Genomic DNA, 21,233 nt, shown 5'->3' with positions numbered 1-21,233 from the left:
TTGAGTTATTATTTTTCTTAAAAAAACCAATCATTGAGATGAAATAAAATTAGTAATGAATGGTTTATCAATTACATCTGAGATTTGAATTAATAAAAATTATTATTGTTATTGGTTTATTTGAATGTCAAATCAATAAAAAGAAATTCTAAAAATAAAGTTTGATGTACATTTATTGCCATATTCATTTCTCCTAGCGGTTTAATAATTACATGTATATCTTTTCAATTGAATTATGAATTTAATTATGACTCAACAAAACATTGGCCCATTCATTCATTCATTCATCCATTCATTCATATATATAAAAAATAACCCTCTGAAATGATTAATTCAATTGCTTTATATCAATGAATTTTCCCTTTCAAATACCAGTAATCCAAATAATGTATACAATTAAGTCTTATCCATTATATCCATTGATGAATATTTTATTATATGGTTGAGCTATTTTGTTATACTCTCACACGTTTATAAAAGAGTAGGTAGTGGGGGATGTAATGAAGGTAAGAAAAAGAAGAAGAAGAAGAAGAAGAAGAAGAAGCAAATAGTGAAAGAAGAGGAAGAGAAAGAAAGAAAAACGTTTGTTGGTTTAGGCAAATTAGGGTAAGGAAGCAATTACTTGGGATTCCCACATTTATAAGCACATGCATGTTTTCTTTCAATAATGGGCCTCCCTATTGTACCCTAAATATATTATTACTATTTTTTTTTTATTCTCTCTCTCTCTCTCTCTCTCTCTTTGTTTGTTCTTTACATGATTCAAAAGTCTAATAATTGAAAATTGAAAAATGAATAAAATGATAGAAATTAGATTAAAGAAAAGAAAAAAAAGGGGTAAAGAGTGGGAGCAGGTAGCCCACTGCGTATCTGTCACTGAAGCAAGTTTGGGATTCTTGTTTTTTCTTTTATTTAAAGAAAATCTATGTATTATTATCTTTGTTGGCTTCAAATTATGCAATCAAATCTCAAATCTAATACCAAACCTTCCATAGCTAAATATATATATATATAAACAATAAAGTAATTAAGTTTTGAAAAGTAAAGTTGAAAAAAAAAAAAAACCAAAGTGGAATTTTGATGGTAGTTGGGTTTGAAATAAAACTTTTTTTCTGAATGATTTGCAATGACTTCAAATATACTTTTGAAAAGAATCATAGATAAAGTGAAAAAAAGAAAGGAAAATTGTTTATGAGCCTAAAAAAAAGGCTTTTTATGAAGGTAATATTTTAGAGCCATTGGATTGTGATTTTAGTAGAGAAATGATCACATGAGGATTGTGAGATGTCACAAGTAAAAGCAACAATATCATCTCATTAATGCCATTCTAACTCTTCCACCTTTTTTATTCTTTTGCCTCCTCAAACTAAACCTATATTCCCAACTAAATACTTTCTTCTTCTTAAATCAACATTTCAATTAATAATAATAACTAAAGTATATTATTTATGTTATCTTTTCCCCTCAATGTCTACCCATAATTAGCAAACACATTATTTGTTAATTAAATAACTCCTCTTTTCTTAAGGGAAAAAAAATTGAGAGTCTTAATTAATAAAATAACATTAAAGATGATGATTTTAAAATAAAGGTACTAACTTTATCTTTTTTGTCAAGAAATCAAATGAAGCTTTATCCAGTTTTTAAAGGGAAATTAAAAGGGCAATTAAGGGATACTGAAATTGATTAATAAGGAATTCGAACTTTCCATAAGGGATGAAGAAAAAGAAAAGGAAGAAAGAAGAAAGAAGAAAGCAATTTAAACCATTTTTATTGAAATTTTCAAAATCATCGGGTGGCCCAATCACCACTAAAAACACATTAACCAATCCAATTTAATATTTGTTAAACAAAGCTAAATTACAAAAGTATGAAGATGAAAATGTAAATCTTGATTTATTACTTCTTTGGAAGGAAGATTAGTTTATTATTGGAGAAAAACTAATGAGTAATACATGTTATAAAAATGTATCTTTTAAATCTTAGAATCGAGAGATACTAGTTAATACGTTCAAGACATTCCGATAATTTGACTAATATCGAAAAAAAATGATGAACAAAGTTGTCTTTTTTTATGGTTGTTTTTACCAATTTTGAAAAATTAATAAAAGTGATAGAAAGACAGTGTCAAAGCTTCGTCCACTCTCCACAACCCCACATATTTAGCAGGTCTCTTCCTCAATGTCCATTTCAAAATTTTTACCCTTTTCCCACAACTGCTTGAAACTTTTGAACCAAAAAAAAAAAAAAAAAAGTGTTTTCTTGGTTTGGCTGAAGCAGTGATTTTGTCTGTTGTGTGAACAGAGTGAAGTAGAGAAGAGGGTTCAAATGGGAGAGAAATTAGGAGTTTGTGCTATGAATCTTCTTCCCATGTGGGTTTTCTATTCCTTGTTTTCAATAATTGATGCCAGACCAGACCTTCCTGGTTTCTCAATTTCTTCCACTGTTTTTGCTTCTCACTCACAACCCATCTCTCTCATTGTAGCCAAAATGGAAGCTCAATCCCCAGGTTTTGTGTTCTCTTCTCTTCTTTTCTCTCCTTTTCTTTCTCTGTTGCATGTTTCCTTGATTTCATGAATTTCCTCATCTGGGTTTTGTAGGGATTTGGGTTTTGCTTTGTGTTCTGTTTGAAATTTTAAATTTGAAATGGCTACTAACTAGAAGAATGTTTCTCTCTTTATGTGGGGTTGGGTGTAGGGTGTGAAAATTACTGGTGTTACTTATATGGCATGAGATGATATGAGATGTTCATGTCTATGAGTTTTCAATTTCAAAATGGGTACAAGAAGAAAAGGTTAAAAAATTCTGGGACAGTTTATGTATCTATCTAGACAAGAAACATATAGGTTATACTGTGAAGAGGTTTTTAACGCCTTTCGTTTCTTGCTGGTCCCTAATGTCTTTAAAATGATGGATTTTAATGTCCAATTGTTTACCCCATTTTGGTGTTTTGTGTTCGTTGTAGCTATATATATGTGTTGTTCAAGCTCGTTTTGTTAAAATACAGGAGTTTCTGAGGTTAAAGTAGTTCACCATCAAGATTTGAACAAGAGAATTCTTATTGCATTGATTATTTCTTCCACTCTTCTTGGAGCTATACTGCTGTTCCTTTTGTGTTTTTGGATATATCGTCGAAAAACGTCGAACAATGATGATGGAAAGTGTCAAAAGAATTTGGGTACTTTCCTTTCCCATTAGTTTGATTATGCTCTTTTCTTGCTTTATTTATAATCAGCAAGAATTTAAACCAACTTAATCTTGTTTTCTCTTTGTTGATGATTCGAAGAGGCTTCGAAAGGGACGGCATTAAATCCCATAATATCTAGATTTAACTCTTTGAGGTTGGCTAACTTTAAAGGTTCGGTTTCCACCATCGACTATAAATTGTTGGAAGCAGCAACTGATAACTTCAGCAAAAGCAATGTTTTGGGAGAAGGCGGTTCGGGACATGTTTACAAAGCTTGCTTCAATGATAAATTGCTGGCAGCTGTGAAGAGAATAGACAATGGAGGACTGGACGCTGAAAGAGAATTCGAGGTTAATTGATCAAATGTTGATTACTTCCTTGCTTTTCGTGTTTGTGAATTTCTTCTTGAAGAGCTTAGTTTATATAATTTGGCAGAATGAGGTGAATTGGTTGAGTAAAATACGACATCAAAATGTGATCAAACTCTTGGGGCACTGCATTCATGGCGAGACACGGTTTCTCGTTTATGAGATGATGCAGAATGGATCTTTGGAGTCTCAATTGCACGGTACGATTTTCCTTTCTTTTGTGGTGTAAATGAAAATATGAAGTGTCAAGGGCTGAAAATTTCGAAGTCAAATTGACTTAACGTTCCCAACATTTATTGTTTCATCTCTTAGGACCATCTCACGGATCAGCTTTAACATGGCATATTCGGATGAAGATTGCTGTTGATGTTGCGAGGTAAATCCATCATTCACATAGATTGCTCTTGCTCTGTATTTTCTCGGTATCAACATTCAACCTAAAATCACCACTGCTTACATTATTAGAGGCTTGGAATATCTTCACGAGCATCGGAATCCTCCTGTTGTCCATCGGGATTTGAAGTCGTCGAATATTCTTCTAGATTCAGACTTTAATGCCAAGGTATATTCTTCACACACCCACTCTACTTGCCCATTTTCGTTTGTAGCTAAAACTTTGAGAAGGTTTCTCATTCAATCACTTTCCTTGATCCAGCTCTCTGACTTTGGCCTTACTGTAAACTTGGGAGCTCAAAATAAAAACATAAAGCTCTCGGGAACTTTAGGTTACGTCGCCCCAGAATACCTTTTAGACGGTATGCAAGATCCTCTGAAGTTCTGATGTTGCCACCATATATAACAGCTCGAAAGTTTGTTATTCATTTTGACTTTTGAGTTCCAACTTTCTGATACAAAAACTATTTTCATGGCCATTATTTTCCAGGTAAACTAACAGATAAAAGTGATGTCTATGCGTTCGGAGTTGTTCTTTTGGAGCTTTTGACTGGGAAAATGCCCGTCGAGAAGATGGGACCTACTCAATCTCAATCTCTAGTTTCATGGGTAGCTTATATTTTTCTTTCTCCGTCAGTTTTTTCTCTTATATTAATTGCTGTCAGCTTCTTGAACTTTCTCATCCAACCAATGTAGGCAATCCCACAGCTCAGTGACAGATCAAAGCTACCGAAAATTGTCGATCCCGTGATAAGGGACACAATGGATTTGAAGCACTTATACCAAGTTTGTTCATTCCTTTACTCTTGTTCAATCTGTTGGTACTTTTTTCACGCCTTTCTTAGCTTCTACTAAAATTCAAACAGGTGGCTGCTGTAGCTGTTCTATGTGTACAATCAGAACCAAGCTATCGACCATTAGTTACCGACGTTTTACATTCCCTCATCCCTCTCGTACCCGTAGAGCTCGGAGGATCTCTAAGAATGACAGAGCCTCTGCATCCAAAAGTGCCTCCATCAACCAGCTAAATGATTAGAGGAAACTGAATTCATTTGCTTAGTTCAGTCACGTAATACACAGGTCAAATGGAAAAGAGATGCAGATTTTGGTGTTACAAGACAGTTCTTTTGTTTTTTGTTTCTTTCCCCCATCTTTTCTGCCATTTATGTAACTCTGATTAATCTTGATCAGATGCTGTCTTTTGGAGATTTACAAATGAAAAATATGTAATTGAGAAGAGGCAGTTTTCTTGGAATCTTAGCAGCTGTAAGTCAAGAAAAAGGGGGGGAAATGGTATTTTTGAAGTTTGTTTATGAGCTTCAACTATTTCTCAAGTTCATATGAAATGAAGTTATTGTTCACACATTGCCAACTAGAAAAGAACAGAAAATAATAACGTAAATTTAATTTTTATATTTTATGGTTTATATACTTGTTTAAGAATACAAAAAAAGTAAAAAGAAAAAAAGGTCCTACCGGGAGTCGAACCCAGGTCGCTGGATTCAAAGTCCAGAGTGCTAACCACTACACCATAGAACCCTTTTTTCTTTAAACAAATTGAATGTATGGATGACTCGATATCACATCGTTAATACGGAATAACTCAATCATAGAAATTGAGTGAAAATTAACATTTTACTTGTATCACAAAGTATCACCTGAAATGCTTTATCGCCTTAGTGAAGTTTCATCCACTACGATATTGTTAGAGTTGTAATACGATTTTTTTTTAAATTTATAATCAATAATTAGCATATATTAAAAAATGGACGATATATATATAATGTTAGTTTTGTAATAGAGTAAAAGATTATATATAGAGAGAATTTTTCAGTGGAAATTTTGATAGAAGTTCGACAACGATCATCAAGAATAGTAGCTTGAGGTGGTCGATGACAGTCACTGTAAAATGATAATCAAAGGTTGGCGACAGTGGTCATTGGAAGTCAAATAAGGACAGAAAAAAAACTAGTTGTTGACAGTTGGTCGATAACAATCATAGAAAAACAATTGACAAAAATTGACCGATAATAGTTACCAAAAACAATTGACAAAAATAAGCTAACAACGATCACAGAAAAATGACCAACAAAGATTGATAAGCATCGACCACAAAAAAAATGGTGAAAGGAAAGTTAGCCGACGACAGTTGACAGAGATGATTGTCGAAGGATGGTTGGTGAAAATAGTTAAAGGTGTTGGTCGAATTGTTTCATACAAATTAGAGAGATTAACCATTAAACATACAATTTATTTTTTCTAAAAGTTGGTTTTGGGTGTTTATCCTAAATCTCATTTTTTTCAAAATTTATTTTAGGTGGTTGCCAAACGCATAATCTTTTTTCTAAAACGATACAATTTTTAATTTAATCATTTGAAAATACAATCCAAACACACCCTTAGTCACTTTTTTAGGCCTATTTTTCAAAGGTACTTTATAGTAGTTTTTTAATGTCATATTTGTAAATGTACTTTATAGTAATTTCGTAATGATCGAAAAGGGGAACCCCATCGTAGGCTTAAGTTAATGGGCCGTTTACTACTCGGTTTGGTCCAAATACAAAACTCAAACCCTTTCGGTCCAAAAAAATCTAAAATTAGTTTAAATTCTATATTTTTATTCTCATATATTATAAATTTATTCTGAGTTTTCATTTTTTTTTAATTTATAGATCTACTAAATCCAAAATTAAAAATTTAGATTTCACTCAACAAAGTTTTTCTAAAAAATATTATAAATGATAAAATGGTTGAAAAAATTTACAAAATATAACAATAATTCTAGTGTTATTCTATCCTACTAAATTTCTATCAATCAAATTTTGTTGTATATATTTTTAGTTGAAAATTTCTTGAAAAAAAAACACAATAAAATTGAAAGTTTATTGCCTCTACGTGACTAAATTTGTAATTTCTTAAAGAACTTTATGTTTGATGCATTTGTATTATTATTTATAGGCTCAAACTTTGATATATAAAAAAAAATTAAGAAAGGTATAAACTTGTGAAGCACAATAATATAGGAAAAGCTTCAATTGTGAGACTAATTTTCTATTCTTTTCACAAACAAAAGCAATCTATTTAGTAATAAATCAAGGGGTAGGATAAGGTAGGGGCAAGTTTAGGTTCTATATACTAATTTTATTTAATATATCTTCTCATTTCTCCACCTCTAAAAATTATATATATAGCCAAAGAACCTTTTCTTTTATTTTTCATCTTTATTTTATACTTTTAAAATGTATTGTTAATCTTGTTTAATGTCTGTAATATCATACATGTTTCGATTTTGTTTCAACTAACTATTAGAAAGTGATTATCTCTTAATCGTTCTATCTCAAAGTTCTAACAAACGTATTTTATAAATAATAAATTTAAAATTGTTATTTAAAAGTGATTAACTCTTTTCTTTTTTAGGTTTTATCACGTAGCTATTTATAATATTTTTCTTTTGACGCTCATTTGTGATTATATGTAACGTTAATAATGTCAACAAGAGATTACAACAATTAAACTTCGCATAGCATCAAACCAAGGCAAATTAGGTTATTTTTTTTATTTGTATATTTCCTTTGACTCGGTTGGTCGACACAAAGCTTGAGGTTCTTAATTTTTTTTATTAGAACACGTGTTTCCGTATGTTATATTCTCTTTATCGATATCTTTCTTGAGTATGGGCCTTTTCATGTGTTTTAAACCTTACTTGAGACAATCTCAACGTACTAAACATAAAAAAAAATGATAGATGTACGTATAGAAAAAGAAAGAAAGGTTGAAGTTAGATATTATGAAGAAGATGTGGATCACAAAGAGGAGGAAGGGTTAAAGCCATGTGGTTGTGATGGCTATGTATATTTGGATAACATGGGAGCCCATGTGATGGTATGGCTAAGGTTTCAACCAACAAAACTCAACTTAAAACATACTTCTTTCTCCATCACACTTTTTTTTTTTTTCTTCATTCTTCATTATTATATTCATCATACATATTTTGAGATTGACACACAACTACATATTTTTAATTTTGACTAATATATTATTTTATAAAAACACTTCTATTTTTCTCCATTTATCACCCCTAGGTTATCTTTCTTTAGTAAATTAATGAGTTGTATTTGTAAATTTGATTTTTTAAAATATATTGGTAAAAACTAAATAATAAAGCAAAAGATGGAATAAGCTTAATTTTTAAAAGATTAAAAACAAAAAGAAAAAAGAAAAAAGAAATATTATTATATATATATATATATATATATATATATTAGATCTTTCATTTTTTTTATATAGAAAAACATATAATGTTTAAAACTATTTTCTAGAAAAAGAAACATATTAATATAATTATAGAGCAAAGAAGTAGAATAAGACAAAATGTTTTCAAATTGGCTTCTTTCTCCAAATAGTATGAAAAAGGCACTTGCTTTTAGATTCATGAATATATTTGAAAAACATTTGGACCCTATTTGGATAACAATGTATCATTTTATGTGTTTTTTCTTTTGTCCTTTATATATATAATAAAATCATATATAAAAACTATGGAAAAAAAAAAAAAAAAAACCCTAGACCTCAAAGGGAACTTAAAAAATATATATCAATATAGCCAATCAATATGTGTGTGTAATATTTTAGAAGTGCTTATCCATATTTGATTGAAGATTCCAAATCTAAAACAAACATATTGAAGCCCCAACAAAATAGCCCCAAATTAAGCAAATTCTTTGATTGAGAATAAAACTATATATGAAAAGACAAATTCCCTTTTATTTATATAAGCTCACAAAAATTACAATATGATTGTAAATCATCATTACTCCAACTAATGAGACATCTCCCTCTCTAAAGCTCCATGATTGATTGAGTAATATTAAGTAACATGGGCATGCATGCAACAAAACAATCCCAATATATACAAATTGAAAAATAATAATTGAATGAAACCAAATTAAAAGAAATTAGGGAATAATAATAATGAATCTTAGCTTAGGTAGAGGGTAATGATTATGTTAGGAGAGAAAAAGAGAATTAAATACTATAAAGATTATGAAATTATAACATATAGTAATGGGTGTGTGTGTGCATAATATTAATTAATTAAAGCAAATGATACATATAATAACATAATCTAAACATATTCATGAGAACAAATATACATTGAAGACAAAAATCACATGTGTTTTTGTTTGTTTGTTTTTCTTTTTCTTTTTCAAAGGTTTTTATTTAAGAAAAAAAAAGAAGAAGAAGAAGAACATGTGGGTCCTCAGTTGTTGGAACTTGTTACTCAAGCGTGGGTGACATAACCCTATATGTGCACTCCCCCAAAAAAGCCTCTGTTCTTGTGTTCACTTCAAAGGATCAAATTGTTTTGGATATATAAAAAGGGGTTTATAAGGTTCAATGGGTTTAGATGGCAACTTAGAATAATCTGGAGTTTGAAAGCAGATGTTCAGATGATTAGAAAAATGAGACAGTAGGTAAGGGTACGAACAAAGATATGTAAAGATAAAAAAGGGTTAAAACGTTATTCAACACCCACCCACTCAAAGAATTACCATCTAAACCCACTAGAATATATTTATTTCATATCCAACACGTTATTGATTCAGTTAGCTATACACTACTTTACCTGCACTGTCTGCAGCTACGTGCATGCACAATAGATAGCCTCAATTAGAGATTAGATAGATATGCATATAACAAATTGTTAGTACGACTAGTTGGACTATATTCATGAAGCTTCATCTATAAAGGAAAAAAAAAAAAAATCAAATTTCTCCAAACCATATAGACTAAATCTATAGGTTAAAAAACTTTATTTTATTATATGCTTTGCTTCCCTCAACCAATCAATTATCTTCTTTTTCATCATTCATGACTTCCCTTTCATTGATCATTACACAATCTTCTTCAACGATTGTGATGATCATCGTGCTTTTGTTTTAAATTTTCTCCAAAAGATCTTTTATTTCTAATCGAGATTGAAACCATTTTCACATCTCTACATTGATGATCATCGTGCTTTTGTTTTAAATTTTCTCCAAAAGATCTTTTATTTCTAATCGAGATCGAAACCATTTTCACATCTCTACACGTTGTAAAAGGCTTGGTTTTGAATCAAACTAGCAGAAATTTAAGAATGACATTGTTTGGGTGATTCTTAGGTCAAAATGTGAAGCTTTTTTTTTTAGTTGTTTGTTTGAAAGAGAAAGGATAAGCATGGTGGGGGAGAGAGTCAAAAAGTTGGGAATTAAGCTGCTCTCAATGAACAAGCAAAGCTGTAAAGTTGATTATAAGAAGTGGAAAAAGCAAGAGGGGAGAGAGAAAAAGGAAATAGACCAAAATATATGAATATATATATGTATATATGAGAGAATGTCTTGAAGAGAGAGGTAATGGAGATTCAAAAGAAAGGGCTTCATGTTTCCCTATTTACAAATCCCCATGTGTTCATATTTGGCTGCACTCCAATTCCCATTTCTTGGATTCCCCCATTCTAACAATGTCACCACTTCATTCAAAAGTAATAAAAGGAGAGGGATATATTCACAAAAACACTAACCTTGTCCTCTTTGACACAAAAGTTTAACTCGGTAAGTAGTATAGAATTTGTTTTGTTAATTAACCTAAAAATTTAGAAAAGCTTTAATAAACCTGCTATATATATGTGTGTGTACATATATAAGCTAAGAGATTTAGATTTGGTGAGAAGATCTCTCTCAACTTGGAATTGCCATTCAAAAAACAGACAATAGAACCAAGTTTTCTTTTCATCAATGCTTCTTTTATTTATCTCTCTCTCCTTTTGTTTTGTTTTTGTCTTTGTTTGTTTTTTTTTCTTTTTGTCTCTTTCTCTTTTTTTAATGAATTATATATATATATATATACATATATTTCCCCTTTTTCTTTTTCCTTTCTCATGATCCAATGCAGCCACTATCTCAATCAATATGTTTCCCCTAATTTTTCCCTTTTGTCTTTTCACTTATAAATTACCAAACTTTAAAATAACCCATTGAAGCTGACATCATATTAAAATTACACATTTCATATGATCGCATATTGATCATAATATATATTACTTACCACCAAAAGTTTATATAATGTGACAAAATATGCATCATATTCCGAGAATATAATATATAATGGGGTGGGTCTTTTTTAAATTCACTCAATTTCCATAAGATTCCTAATCATCTCATATATATATATATATATATTAATTGGTAAAATCTAGAGGAAATTTGGAACTGCCCAACATGGAAGAAAAAAATAATGTAATAATTTAGTTATGTAATAATTTCGAATGATCCGAGGTCTAGCAGCTCTTGTATCATTTGTTCGATATGATCATCTTCAAGAGGTTCAAGTTGGCATTGTTGATGATGAATGTTGTTATTATAATTATTGTTATTGTTATTCATCTCCATTTGATCACCTTTGTTGGAATAGACCCACGTTTCATCTGATGCCCATTGACTAGTGGTGGCTCCGGTAATGATCGGTGGAGGTGATCCACTGTATGCGAGGTAGCTCGGCTCGAATCCAGCATGTTGTTTGTGGACGTGTTGTTTTGCAATTTGGAGTGAAGCTAAGTGACATTTATGTAATTTCTCTATCAATGCGGCAGAGAGAAGCTTGGAGGAGGAGGAGAATGACGACGACGACTGTTGGTCGTTCGGATTGTATGGAAAGTTGGTTCGTGCTTTTGGACCGCACATCAACCGTGCTGCCTCGTCATAAGCTCGAGCTGCATCCTCTGCCGTCTCAAACGTTCCTAACCATATTCTCGTCTTCCTGAAAATACATAAGTTATTCACATTTAGTTTCGTCAATTGACAATTTAAGAGATGATACCAAACCTAAGCGCTTGGGTCACTAGCAAAAAAAGAAAGGGAGTAGGGAACACATGCGTGTAGAATTATGTTGAATTGGATAGCAAGCAGATCTAAAGTTCATAGTTTTAAAGTAGAAAAAGTATACATTTTTACAATACTTTCTCTATGAAAATTTCAAGCTCTACTGATCATATAAAACAATATGAGATTTAACGAAGAGGAAAAAGAAGAGAATTACAATAGAGGGTGGCGAATTTCGGAGACCCAAGAGCCCCAATGTCGTTGGCGAACGCCACGATAGCGTTGTTGTGGACGAGCCATGGATCGGTTGTTGTCAAAGAGGAAGAAGAAGAAGAAAAGGCTGCAATGGAAGAGGGAGATGTGTATATAAATGAGTTTTGGTTGAAGAAGAAGAAGAAGGCTGCAATGGAAGAGGGGGGGAGATGTGTATATGAGTTTTGGTTGGTGTGATAAGAGAGTGAGAAAAATGGAGAAAGTGAGTGATAGGATGAAAGGGAGGGTGAGGAGAAGTATATATAGACAACTTTTCTTCTTTCTCTTTCTCTTTCTCTTTTATTTATTTCTTTTCCCTATTTGGAACCTTTTGTCTCTCAATTTTATTTAAAAATGGGTCCATCATATTTTGCCCTCTTCCTTCTTTCCTTTGTTCTTTCTTTCTTTTTTTTTCCCAATCCTTTTAACCTTTTCATGGGGATGTGAAAAAAATAATAATAATAACAACCTCCCTTATCAACCCAAACTCTTTTTTTTAAAAAAAAAAAACTACAAGTACCATCTTAACTTTCGTTTTTGTGTTTAATAATCTATTTATTTTAAATAAATAGACGTGCAAAAAGAAATAGAATACAATTTAGCTTCCTCGTAAAAATTATGAAGAAAATACTACCTAAAATTGAAAATAAGTATAAAATTAACAATTTCGACTGTATTCAAATTTCGATTAGTTGTTTTTTAAAACCTTTAATTTCCATCGTACTTTCTAGGGAAAAAAAAGTTATAAAGTTAACTTAATTACAAGTTTTTCACAATTAGATTAATTAAAAATACATGTATTTTAAAATATCGAAAGGGATGGGTGTTCACAAAAGTCGGTAGCTAATTAATTATGATAGAATAATAAAGAGTTTGAAATGTGAGAAATCAATTAAAAGAGGAAGAATCTATGTGTATATTTTTGTTTCTATGAAACATTGAAAGCTAGAAAACCTTAATTTGTTGTGAGTAGGAAATATGGGCAAAGAACTCGACCATGCAAGATGTTTGATATCCAACAAAAAGCAACAAAAGGAAACATCATTTTCTCTATTAAGGACCCTTTGGCCCCATTGGTTGAACACATATATATATATATATATTTCCATGCATTAACCAAATCTTATACACACCCTAATAATGACATAAACTTTGCCATAAATGTGCCCATCAACTCCTTGTTAACTATAAATGAATAATGTAGTAGTCCCCCACACTGAATAGTAAACATGTCATGTTCTAACGTTTTGCTTTGCCACCCCTTTAAGTGTTAATAGGTCAATTTGAGTATATATATATATATATATATATATATATATATATATATATATATATATATATAACTCAATACTATACCAATTATATATATCATTTGAATGGTCAATGACTTGATTTTTATCTTTGTGTTTACTAAACTAAATGAAAAAGAAAAATGAGCATATATAGAAAGTTTTTTTTTTAATGTTTATATATAGGAGGGTTCGATCAAGATTACTTGGTTGACCTTTCACAAAGTTTTTTAGAAAGTAATCTTTACTTTAAGAAAAAAGTTCAAGACAAGTTAATTTAAGTGGCATCGTGATCTATGATCGAAGGTCTGAAGAGCTATATTCTTATAAGTCAACAACATCTGCTAGTAAATCGAGTAAATCTACAACGATAATCCATTCTATTTGACTAACTAAACCATTAAAGAACGAAATAAACAACATATGTATAACTATGTCTTTTTTTCTTGGAGAGATGGATGTTAAATGGGAAATGAAGAAGGAGAAATAGAGGACATTGGTAACATGGCTCACATCATCTCCATTCTTAACTTAGGAAACCTCTCCATATGACATTTCACTTTATATGTCAAACCCACATCCCTCTTTCCATATACATTACTTTCATTTCAATAATTCCCAATTTCCCACCTGATCTCTCTCTCTCTCTCTCTCTCTTTAGTCTTTGGTTGCAATTTTTGACTCATTTATGGACTCTTCTGTATGTCTTGTGTTCTTTCAGATAACCAAAACCATGTCTTTTCTCATACTTTACGTCTCTCTCAACATTTTAAATTGATCCACCCTTTATAAATTCGCACATTTCTTTAATAGTTCGTTAAACTTTTTTTTCCTTCTCCTATAGCTCCGCCATCGATATGTTTAAAATAAAGAGATTCGAATTACGCTCAAGTTGATACATGTATACTTTACCTTCTCTTTTCGGTCTTCATCGTATTAAAAAGTTTATTGTTTTGCTTATTTAGTTTTTTAATATCACAATTTTGTGAGAGGATGATAGTCGACCTTTGAATTGTTTTATTGACCAATTCAAACAATATTATCATATATCTTCTGCTTTTTGCTATTTCATGGTGAGAGGGACAAAACAAAAAGAGAAAGATATGGAGGTTTTCTCTCTTTGCTTTTGGCCAAATTGAAATAGGGCCAATTTACCTTGTTTCTTTGTGGCCATCGGGTTATTGGTGAAGCCATTTTCATGATTACATTTTATTAATTTTGAAACTTCATTATTTGGATTTTTGTCTTATGGGTCCAATTTTTTATGATTTATTAATTGGTCCCTAATTGGTAATTTTCAAATTATATTAAAAAATTGATTGATTATTACATAGTTAAAATGTGTAAACTTTGGTTCATATCATTTAAAATGTATAAACTTTTGAAGTCGATCAAAGTTCCAAATTGCTCATTTCATAACAAATACCAATATCAATAACAATTCATTGTGACAAGTTCTTTCCCAGAATGCTTGTGTTAATCATGAATGATTTACAAATAAAACAAAAACTAAAGAAATTAAATTAGGTGGATTATATTGTTGGAGTGATTAAAATCTAATTTCGAATCAATTGTTACCAAATTAATTAAACTTAAACTCAAACTTTGAGAACTAACAAAAAAAAATTGATCTCAAGAACGATTTTTGAAAACAATAGTTTGTTTAAAAATTTTATTTTAAGAAATTATGTAAACCAAAAACAAAATTTCAAAATTTCAACAAATTTGAACCAAACGTGTATTTTCGATCGGATCATTTTCAAATCAGGGAACCAAACACACCTCCAAGGCTTACTAATCTAAATATCCTTTATGAATAAAAAAAGTGTTAAAGAACAAAAGAAAAGAAAGGAGTAAATATAGAAAGTTAAAAAATGGTAGGACCAAATTTGTAAATGAAGGTATTGAAAACTATTAAGTAGAAAGTTAGAAACCGTGTTGGTGGAGCATAGCATAGCATAGGATTAGACAAAATGGAAATGGGAAGCAATGTGAATTCTTTTTTAGTATTATTATGATGTTATTTTGTTTTTGACAAAGGCACATGCATCTCATTGTTAAGCATTTAATGTACTACAACAAGCAAATAGACCCACTACGGACCGTGTCGCATCACAACATGTCGACAATGTAAGAATATTTTTTAGTACTACATACTAATTTCATTCTCAATTGTTGAGACGTTAATAATTTAGTCATGCTTCGTGGTTAAAAAAACACTTTTGGTAACTTTAATAAAAGTATAAATTTGATCCTCAACTTTAATAATATAATTGGTAATAACTTAGACTTTATATATACTTTTAAATTTGTAAAAAAAAATCTAATCCATTAAATTTTAATACGTAACAATTTAGTCTAAAAGAAATATTTAAGAATTGAATGGTTGCAAATTTGAGGATGAAATAAAAAGTTTCCTTTATGTTTTCTATCAATAATTTTGTTCCATGGTTTAAACTTTTTCATGTTACATGTTACAAATTCGTACTCCCATGTGACCAAAATATATCTGAAAAATAAATTAAATTAATGATTTTATTGATGATATTGAAATAATATTCTTTTTAGAAATAAATTTGTTTATGGAAAGGTGAACGTTATTAATAATTATAGTAATTTTCATGCAAGAAAGTTGGTATATATGTGTGTGTTTTTAAAACTTTTTAAATTAAGAAATAAAAAATTAACAATAAAAAGTAAGATTTAAAATTATTTAAAGGACAAAAATTCAAAATTATACGATTACAAATAATACATTAACTAAAATTGAGAAAAGAAAAAATGTGGTGAACAAAAGAGAGTGAAAAGTCAAATTCCACCATTTGAATTTAACTTTTACCTTTCGTGGATTTACTTTTGCTATACATTCACCATTAATTATATCGACAAAATAATTATATAACAGTATTCAAAAGTATATTAATTCAATGAAAAATCAACTTAGGTAGAATTTAAATGTAAAAAAATCAACTTAAGAATTAACTTCAAGAAAAACGTAAATTCATTAAAAATAGAAGAATTTGAATCACATATTTCTTCATCTCAAAAATCTTTTTTTAAAAATCGAATTACTTGGAAGGTTAAAATATATATAAATAAAGTTCATGTAACCTCCAAGCTCTTGAGAGGACACTTAAAGTGTACTTATTATAAAAAATAGAAAAGTTGAAGGGTTTGGTATGGTGTAAGCATGCTTGTAATTTTAAGAATTAATTAGAGTATCAATCAACATCATCCCTATATATCTCTTTTATTTTATATAATATGGTTTTAAATTGACACATTATTCCATTTTTAAGATTTAGTTCACACTCTAGGATAATTCTTAATATCATTCACTAATTTCATTATACATTATACATTTATCATTGCCTTATAATTTATTTATTACATTATTGTTTTTTAATTGTGACCTAATTTGACTTACATCCAAGTGGTTGTATGGTGAAGTTAATAATATGAAAATATATTTACATATCACGTTTTTTTTCTTCATAAATTTAAGATTTACTAAAAGTACAAAGACTAAAATGGTATTTCAACTAAAAGAATACCGAAAATCGTAAAAGTTTGATTGATTTCTTGGATCTAACCACTACAAAAACTAAAAAGAAGTGATGGAATAAAACCAAATGAAATTTGGAAATTAGGAAAGAAATGCCTAAAAAGACTTAAAAGTTTGAATAGGATAAGATTAGCAACATCCAAATTATTAGAAGAATATTGCAAAAGAAGGAAGAGGGGAAAATGTATTCTAATGATTTGATTGACAATTTAAACAAAAATATGCATTTAAAATTTTGAAAAGTTCAAAGAAAGCAGACACTTTATTTATTTATTTTTTTTTTCAAAATGTAAAAAATTCTAAAGTTCTTTTCTTTACATATACTCAAACATGCAAGAGAGAGATGGGAAAAACATGGTTTTCAATTATTATTAAATTTAAAGAAAAATGGGGATTTAGTATTAAAGAAGAATTTTAATTGTTTTAAAAATTATATTCTTTTTGCATGCAGCTATGAGTGATAAATGGTAGATTCTGTAGGGTCATTCTTAGATCTTAATCTTCTTTTGACTTCCAATTCCATAACTTTTTTCTTTTCTTTTCTAAGACTCATAACCTTGACCATTGCTTTTCATGTACCTATTTCTCATTACCAGCCCAAGCCTCTGTCCTTATTGGGCTGAGGTGGGCTTTCTTTTATTATTATTATTATTTCCTTCCCTTTCCTTCCAAATTTGTTCAATTTATGTTCCCATATTATATTTTGATAGAAACTAGTTTAAGTGATTAAATATAAATTTTACGAGAAAAAGTAGGAGTGAGCTATTAATCAAACGAGAGTGGATCGATATGAAAAAATAAGAATCATTTGGAATAGATTTCATTCAAATCGAGGATTTCCAAAGAAAAATCGACTACAATGATTACCCCTAAATGGTTCTAGCTTAACTTGGAAATTATTGCATAATTTTGATTTTTTAAAGAGAAAAAAAAATCTTCTTTTCAATAATTCAATGGATCCATTTAACTTTTATTAAGCTTTTTTCTTTTTTAATTTAGAAAAATTGTGTTGATTTGTAGACTTGTTCATGTCTTGTATTTCCTTTTTTTTTTCTTTTTTTTTTTGTAAAAAAGGGAAATTAAATTAAAGTTTAGTCCAACATTGAAAGCTAAAAAAGTTGGTCTTGTTTGATGATTATTTAAATTTAAAATTTTTTTATAATCAATTACATATACTATTAAGTCTACAACAGCCACCTATTCTATGGATAACCTAAAAGAAAGGGCTACTTCGATTTCAAAATTGTAAGTAAATAGCAAAATCAATAATTGGAAAACAAAAGTGATAGTAACTTTTCATAGGGTTCAGGTAGATTTTGATTTTCTATTTCCCTCTAAAATTATGTGTGAGTGAAAATTTTGTTGATTATTATTCAACTTCTTTTTTTAAAAAAAATAATGATTTGGTAATAATATAAATTGAAAAAAAGTGATGAACACTAAAATCTTCCCCAGTTAATGGATCCAAAGGATGAAAGAGTATACTTTTTCAATACTAATAATATAGTTTTGACCTTACGAACCAAAATAACAAATTTGAGTATACGATAAAAAAAACTTTGGGATTATAAACAATAAAAAAGAAAGAAAGATCTTTAAAAAAAAATATTCCTTATCTTCTCCCATATCTATAATAATTCAACATTTTTTTAGGTTTTAAATTTTAGGTTAAAAATATCTTTTGGCCGGAAGTTTTTATTTCGTCTTTAAATTTCAAAATGTTACATCCTACCTAAATTTAATGATTTGTTGGCTTCAATAACGTATTCATAGTATGAATCAATAACATGATTTTTTAAAATTAATTTTAATAGTAATTATTGTGAAAAATTATTAATATTTTTATTATTTTAAGTTAATTAATAGACATGGTCACCCATGACTAAAATTGAGTATTAGGTGAAAATCAAAATTAAGAGAGTGAACCCTAAAGCCCTAGAGATTGAATCAAAACAGAATTTAAAATTGAAGGGCAAAATTGTTGTGTTTTAAAACCTAAATAGAAATTAAACTAAATTTTGGGAAACTTTGATTAGGAAGGTGTAAAGGATAAAAACAGTCTGATTCAGATGCAAAAGGGGAGAAGTATATGGCAACAAGTAGATGTGGTGTAAAAGAAGTCTAGATTGCCCAATGATTTGGAAGTTTTAGTGAAATGATAAACTTTCACGACCCACGAGGTAAAAGCCTTTCCTTTATGCATGCCTAATGTATATAGTTCCAAGACCAAAAGAAACATATATAAGACTTAAAAGCAAGAAAACAGCTTGATTTTTTTTTCTTCTTACTTGGCAATTGGTATTGGTGATTCAAGGCTTGACCTTAGTGTGTATACGCCACACAAGAGACTCCGACACTGGACCCTTCAATGATGGAACAAAGAAAAACATCAAATCTGCAAGAATGCCCCAAGAAAAATTAGTGTTCAGATTTGATAGCAATGTTTTGCAGTCTTTGTCCTATAAAGTATAGGCACCATCAGATCAAGCAGTTCCAAGTGGTGGAGATCCATCAAAGAAAGAACAATAAAATAAGATTTCATACCACTTTTCTGAAATGTAGGGAGATCATAAAAGTCATGGTAGTTAACAATATCAAATCAAAGATTTCTGAGGTCTCCTGGCCAATTTGAAATAAATTATACAGCAAAATCCAAACATAACCCCACCGTCCTTTATCTTGATGGCCAAAAGTATAAAGGATCACCCATAATTTTGCTTCATTTATAATCGTCCAAAGGTCGGAATTCAGTCTAGAAATCCTGGTTAGCATAGCTATTTATTGACAAAACATGGGTATTGCCTATTATTCTTGGAGCAAATAGAATGAACAAATTGGAATAATATAAAAAAAGAACGTTGAAAAGCAAAAAAAGAATAAAAATATATGAAACTATCAGGATTAGGGACAATAATAATGCATCAATAACAACAAAACTCAATGAGCTGGAAAGGCAGCCACACATCTAGTCTGATGATACTCAAAAGGAAGCTCTTATCTTATTTGCAATTGATAAGAATAATAATTAGATCAACAGGCGTGGCTGGATGTGGGGGATAGTGTGCAGGGAAGTTGATGAAGATGAGAATTATCCGTCCACATATGGCTTAAATAATTCATAATATCACAACTGTAACTTAAAATTAATAGCAAATCACTATTATATGATCTCTTCCTCAGCCATGGGACAGGGAAAGAAATGAAATAGTGTAGTGGCCTATTGGGCCACATATGATATGAGGAGGAAACTTTTTCAGTCCCTGTTGAAACAAGAGAAGAGATTCTGGCACTCCATATCCTAACAAGTCCGAGAGTGTGTTTGAAGAGACCAGGCTCAAGTGTATCTCTCCGAACTCCAAAATTTTACACCTTACAATATTGTCTGCTTTGTGATAAATCACCCGTCAATTTAAAGGCTTAAGTTGATGATCTACTTTAAATTTGATTTATATCAATACTCCAACACTCCTCACACATGAGCTCGAAATTTTGAGAATGACCCAATAAGTAGAAGTCGATATTGGTTCAGAAGGAAATTGTACTCTGCCGGTTCAAACACGAGACCTACTCCGCCTCGGGTGCCATATTACCAATCAATCAAAAAGTATGCATATGTCAATCAATACTTCAAAACTTTGAACTTAAGCTTGCTTGGTTTAATTTTTATTTCTACTTAAAGACCGAATCAATCATGATATTCTTGTTATAGATTCACCATAGTTTCATTTTTAACTGATGAGCGACTACCAACGGAAGCAGCCACAAAATATGATCAAGAAAGAATTCACGATCTATACTAATGATCATCATCCATGCCGCTTCTCAAAACTAGTAAAAATTAATAAAAATAGCCACGAAATTAGAATATACCAGAACACGAATCTACATTCGCAGAGCATGGATTAAGGAAGAACAGAGAGAAAAATGAGTAGCAAAGAAAGGGAGAGAAGGTACCAGTGCAGTGGGGAAAAGGATTGGAGAACAGTGTGGCTATGGAGTGAAAGCAACAGCAGAATTCCAAAGAGAACGAAGCAAAAAAGGTTTCCCGCTACTGTTTTCCGCTATTTGATCGTGGGCTTTGACGAGGCCCAATAGAACACATGGGCCCAGATTTTACCCAATCCAATCCAATTATTATTATTTTTAAAAGAAAATGGTATTATGTTCACTTAAATTGATTAAATAATCATCTTCAAAAAAATTGATAAAGTTGATTGGAGGATGATAACAACAATCATTTGTATGCAATAAGATAGATTACGTGGATATGTTTATGAAAATATTTCAAAATCAAAACTAAAATCTATCTAGTATTATATTTTT

General features: G+C 30.1%; 2 protein-coding genes, 1 long non-coding RNA gene and 1 other non-coding gene across 5 annotated transcripts; 1 reads left to right on the top strand and 3 right to left on the bottom strand.

The window, feature by feature from the left end:
• The first annotated feature begins 2,197 nt into the window (after positions 1-2,197).
• On the top strand, positions 2,198-5,313 carry LOC101211571 (probable receptor-like protein kinase At1g80640). 2 transcript variants are annotated; one of them, XM_031889412.1, is made up of 10 exons: positions 2,198-2,509; positions 3,008-3,178; positions 3,359-3,537; positions 3,623-3,755; positions 3,868-3,931; positions 4,021-4,117; positions 4,211-4,310; positions 4,439-4,557; positions 4,645-4,734; positions 4,815-5,313. In XM_031889412.1, the coding sequence occupies exons 1-10, from the start codon at positions 2,329-2,331 to the stop codon at positions 4,974-4,976; spliced, it is 1,296 nt and encodes a 431-aa protein (XP_031745272.1). In that variant the 5' UTR covers positions 2,198-2,328; the 3' UTR covers positions 4,977-5,313. The 2 variants fall into 2 exon arrangements, with proteins under 2 accessions (XP_031745272.1, XP_004135868.2); XM_004135820.3 differs by having other exon boundaries at positions 2,201-2,509; positions 3,287-3,537.
• Positions 5,314-5,415: 102 nt separating this feature from the next.
• TRNAQ-UUG lies at positions 5,416-5,487 on the bottom strand. The gene has a single exon. It is a non-coding gene; the product is annotated as a tRNA-Gln (tRNA).
• Positions 5,488-10,974: 5,487 nt separating this feature from the next.
• Positions 10,975-12,524, bottom strand: LOC105436189 (ethylene-responsive transcription factor ERF003). Its single transcript, XM_011661205.2, has 2 exons — positions 12,022-12,524; positions 10,975-11,742 (listed from the first exon to the last, which is right to left on the bottom strand). Exons 1-2 carry the CDS (start codon positions 12,102-12,104, stop codon positions 11,235-11,237), a joined length of 591 nt encoding a protein of 196 aa, XP_011659507.1. The 5' UTR covers positions 12,105-12,524; the 3' UTR covers positions 10,975-11,234.
• A 6,392-nt stretch (positions 12,525-18,916) lies between these two features.
• LOC101212770 lies at positions 18,917-20,931 on the bottom strand. The gene is made up of 2 exons (XR_180749.3): positions 20,865-20,931; positions 18,917-19,305 (listed from the first exon to the last, which is right to left on the bottom strand). It is a non-coding gene; the product is annotated as an uncharacterized LOC101212770 (long non-coding RNA).
• Positions 20,932-21,233: the final 302 nt, after the last annotated feature.

This window comes from Cucumis sativus, chromosome 7 (genome assembly GCF_000004075.3).
Source record: "Cucumis sativus cultivar 9930 chromosome 7, Cucumber_9930_V3, whole genome shotgun sequence".
NCBI lineage: Eukaryota > Viridiplantae > Streptophyta > Magnoliopsida > Cucurbitales > Cucurbitaceae > Cucumis > Cucumis sativus.
Note: the sequence above shows the minus strand (reverse complement) of the source record. Positions and strands in the feature narration are given on the sequence as shown.

Bases quoted from the DNA above. Each gene is read 5' to 3' on its own strand.
- LOC105436189 (XM_011661205.2), bottom strand. From the start codon at position 12,104: ATGGCTCGTCCACAACAACGCTATCGTGGCGTTCGCCAACGACATTGG. The intron at 11,743-12,021 runs GTAATTCTCTTC...ATGTATTTTCAG, and splicing joins GAAATTCGCCACCCTCTATT to GAAGACGAGAATATGGTTAG.
- LOC101211571 (XM_004135820.3), top strand. From the start codon at position 2,329: ATGGGAGAGAAATTAGGAGTTTGTGCTATGAATCTTCTTCCCATGTGG. The intron at 3,538-3,622 runs GTTAATTGATCA...ATAATTTGGCAG, and splicing joins ACGCTGAAAGAGAATTCGAG to AATGAGGTGAATTGGTTGAG. The intron at 4,558-4,644 runs GTAGCTTATATT...CAACCAATGTAG, and splicing joins CTCAATCTCTAGTTTCATGG to GCAATCCCACAGCTCAGTGA.